General features: G+C 31.6%; 1 protein-coding gene across 1 annotated transcript in view; it reads right to left on the bottom strand.

The window, feature by feature from the left end:
• Positions 1–1,126: 1,126 nt before the first annotated feature.
• The window catches only part of LOC108915265 (lissencephaly-1 homolog), a gene marked incomplete at its 5' end in the record, with an annotated part of 43,745 nt that continues 40,502 nt past the window's right edge, over positions 1,127–4,369 (bottom strand). Inside the window, one exon of the mRNA XM_018721245.2 lies at positions 1,127–1,447. Coding sequence (XP_018576761.1) covers positions 1,374–1,447 — 74 coding nt within the window. The remainder of the gene's footprint in view (positions 1,448–4,369) is intronic.

Here is a 4,369-nt window from a genome sequence, read left to right as displayed (position 1 = left end):
CTAAATATAAACATGAAAACAATAGTCCAATAATATTATTAGCATGAATAAGTTAAACAGAAATGTAATAGAAAACTTTTGTAGATATACATGGTTTTCAAAAATTTATCAGAATACAAACATAATTGTACTCTTTTTCTTGAAGAAACTATGCTTCGTCTTAATTGAAATTTTCTTGTGTTATAATGTTAAACTCTGTTTTCATGATTTAATTTTAAAATGGTTTAAGTAGCTATTATTTTTGTATATCGAACTTATTCAGAGTTACTTTTTCTATGCAATAATTTATTAATTGGAATGTAATTAAAATTCTTTTGAAACACTAGTTCCATTTGTAAAAAAATGTTGAAGCATTTAATACAAATATTTTGAAAATATAAAAATTTGACACAAATAATTTCTTTACGTAAATGTATCGCTGTTACTAAGAAAATATAAAAATTAAAATAAAAAAGATATAGACGTCGAACTTACGTATCTCAAAGAGGGCTGACGCTTCATATTTACAGCAGTGCAACTGAAATGCAGTTTTGTCCTGATATTTTTCGATATTACTAGAATATTTTTTTCTTTAAAATGCAAAAAATAATCAAACATCTTATTTTAAATCACGTGAATGGAAATTAAATGTTTTCTGAATTTAAATGCCCTCTAATTCGAGCTTGGGGGAGATATAGCCACTCTATATCTGGTATTTCTACCGACAAAAGATTTTAGTTGTTTACTGGATATTGTAGGTGTAATTCAATGCAAGGTTTGAATACACAGAAGTTGTTTATACAATATTATTAGTTAAAAAGCGCTGCAGCTCCCCAACAAAACATTTTAGAAAGATTCTATATGGCTTACCGACATCATTTTTGTGAGTTCTAGATAGCCTCGAAATTTGTTGGTTAATTTTTGTTACCCCTTGTATATAAAGTAAGATTCTATGTACATAAACTTCTGTTTTAATTAATAACACTCTGGAAATTTCACCAAAATATCACATAGAAAACAAAAAGAACTACAAATCAACATTCAGTTGCTCAAAATAATACAACAAAATAAAACTAAAAGTGAAACTTCAAGAGCATTTTATTAAAAGTAACAAAAAAATATAAGTTACATCTTAAATAAATTGTTAAATAACTTTTTAAATAATCTATTTAAAACAAACTGAAATGGCTGGCTTTAAAAAAAATTAAAAACAATATTTTTACAGGACTATAAACACAATTTACCCAGCCTGATGTGATTTTTTTTTGACCTAAATTAATAAACTATGCACATATAGTGATTGTTGAAAGCCACTGTTGAATTCTTTTTGTTATTTTGTAAATTCAGAACAATTACTTCTGACCCGCATGCTTTTTTGAGCTGGTGCACTTCATTTAACGGCACTCCCAGACTTTCACTGTCTGATCTACACTTCCTGATATAACATAAGGATGCAATTTGTGGAAATCTGTAACAAAGTATTCTGAATATTAATTACAACCAACATAAGTAAAATTAAAATGGCAAAATCCACCCATTACACACTTAGAAGCACCTGTAGGATCATTCCCAAAAGTTAAATTCGATACTAAGTGTTCAGTTACTAATCGGCTATTAGATTCTGCGGTAAAAATTAATTTGAATTTAATAAAATTTTGTTAAAAAATGCTTTGTTTTCGAGATACAGGATGTTAAAATAAATAAATATAATAAAGTATAAATAAAATTCCAAACTATTTTTAGATATATTTCAGAAACTTGATAAACAATTTTTTCTAATTTGAAATAGAAATACCAATATGGACTCCCATCATCAGGTACAAAAAAATTGTTAGTTGCAGTTAGGGATAGTCAAGTATTTGGGGAACACTTTAGACTAATAATAATGATAATAATATTAACTTTTGTACTAAAGTTATGTCTGATATTTTTTATGATTTAGATTAACTTAACTTCTACCACAGTAAATAAAACAATCAGCAGTCTAGCTGTAGTTGGCGGGAACGATACGCGCATCCCCTCGCGCAGGCCACCATTTGAGGAAAGAACCTGTCAGAAATGGCAGTGGCGTGGTCAGTTTTACCATTTGATGTTCCCTGTGTTCAGAGTCGGCCAATGATTTTTTTATGTGTTATTATCAGAGAGCGGACAATTTGTGACTTTAACCTTGAACATAGATATGTCATTCTAAAAACCTAGATACATTACCCATGACGCAGTGGCGTGTCGGGTATGCATCGGAAATTTACGTGATAATTCACGAAAATTGCACGGTACATACATTTTTAGGCGTTATAAAATATTTAGAAAATCAGAAATTGTATACTACATATTTATTAAATAAAGTTCGGTTAAAAATAGTGTCGTTCTTTTAATTGGAAATTAGGAGTCAATGTAACGAATATCCTCAGGCGACGCACATGATAGAATAGTCCAACTCACGCTCCATTCATAACAGGGCTGCAGTTTGAATTCTGACCAATAGGAATTTGATAAACGCAACCGATGTCGACGGATAGACTAGAGATGGGCGCGAGTGTCATTTCATTTCTTTAGAACTAAATTAACTTACTAATTTTCTCGTTATTTAACCTGTTCACATGATTTATGGATTTTAAATAAAGGGTACAAATCTTCGCGAGGATAATACGATATATTTGCTATACATAATAATTATATTTTGCATAGTTTATACACAATACATTTTTGAACGCGTACACATCTCTACTAAAATTTGACCTATTCTTCGGGTTAAAGTCACACATTGTCCGCTCTCTAGTTATTATCATTAAACCCTTACTGATTCAGTGTGTTTAAAACTATTAATTGTGTGTGTGTGTGCTGTGTTGTTGGTATGTATATTTTATTATAATGTATCTACTCTCTATTCAAGCAAGTCAAACTTGCATTTTTATACATAATATACATATGGTACATAAGAAATGGATAAAAAAGCTGGACATGTGTGTGCGGCCAGAAACTCTCGTAATAAACGATATAATTCTACAAAAAGTTTCCTTACCTTCCCTAAGGACCCTGTAGGTAAATTTACGTTTTTTTAAATATTTGCACTTGCTCATAAATATAACGATATAAAATATAAAACAATAAAAAATTGCATATCAAGTGTTCAACATATGTCTAGAGTTTTAATTTTTTCAACTTCAACATCCTATATCCCGGAAACAGTTATTTTTTGACAAAATTTTATTTGGACTACCTCATAAATTTTACTCTTTTTATAGGATCTATTGATTAGTAACCTAAACACCCTGTACAAAATTTTATACAGGGTGTCGCATAAATGGTTAAAAAAAATGGATGAATCATTATTAATGAAATTATTCTATTAATTAATCTGAGTCACCCTTAAAGAATCTCAACCCTTTTCAGGTGAAGACAAAGGTAACATTTTTCCAACTTTTTTCACAAACATCTGCACTCAGAAAAATGGATTTAGGTACCAACATAGCACCACTGGTTTTATAAACTACAATATCTGATAAGTTAAAGTAAGACTAATGTTTGTCTATAAATAGTGATATTTATAGGCCACCCTAGAGAGTATCGCAGATAAGATTCTTTCAGATTTGAGAAAATAGGCATTTTATCATTATTATTGATTTCATTTACAGTCTGTTCAACAAAAAAGTGTTTATAGTGAGTATAATTTTGTGAAATTTCATAGTAGCGCCATCTATGACATACCATTCAAATTCTTAAAGCATTGGCTAGTTCACAGTATACACTAAAATTTTCTGTTGTGTGGACATTACAAATAACCTTCATTTTCCAACATGAGTGCAAAATACCGAAAACCTCACAAGGCAGTGTTTCTTAAGAATAATTCCAAAGGAACTGACAATCGCAGCAATTACTCAAGCTATTAAAAAGGTAGAGGCATTTGCAAGGAAGTGGGTAAATAGGTTTAAAACCACTGACAACGTTGATGACCTGTCAGAGGACTGCCTCGCACAACATCTGCATCAGGGGACAAAATGATCTTGCGTCATTTTCAAATGATTCCAAGCCTAACACTTCGTCAAGCACAAGTGAGACTCCGTCGAAAGGATCTATACATATCAATTAATACGATCAGAAATCTTTAAGATCGGTCGATAGCCGCACGGGTTAAGGCATCAGTACTTAAATCGTGTGCAAATTTCTGCCCGGGTTCGATTCCCGCGGCCGGTAGACCGTAGATTAGCTATGCTTGTACGGAGAATTGGCACCCTCTGTGCAGGTATGGTAGGGTGGAAGAATGTTGGCTTGGGTCAATGTGAGAGATTGACACCGGTTGGCATTTGACCACCCCCCTAATTAATGAGGTTTTCCAGGTTTCCCTCATTCCTGCACTGAATGGTGGTTAGGGCCTACCAACATAAGTCGT

The sequence above is a fragment of the Anoplophora glabripennis genome, unplaced genomic scaffold (assembly GCF_000390285.2).
Source record: "Anoplophora glabripennis isolate ALB-LARVAE unplaced genomic scaffold, Agla_2.0 scaffold1233, whole genome shotgun sequence".
NCBI classification, from domain to species: Eukaryota; Metazoa; Arthropoda; class Insecta; order Coleoptera; family Cerambycidae; genus Anoplophora; species Anoplophora glabripennis.
This window is presented reverse-complemented; position numbering and strand designations above follow the sequence as displayed.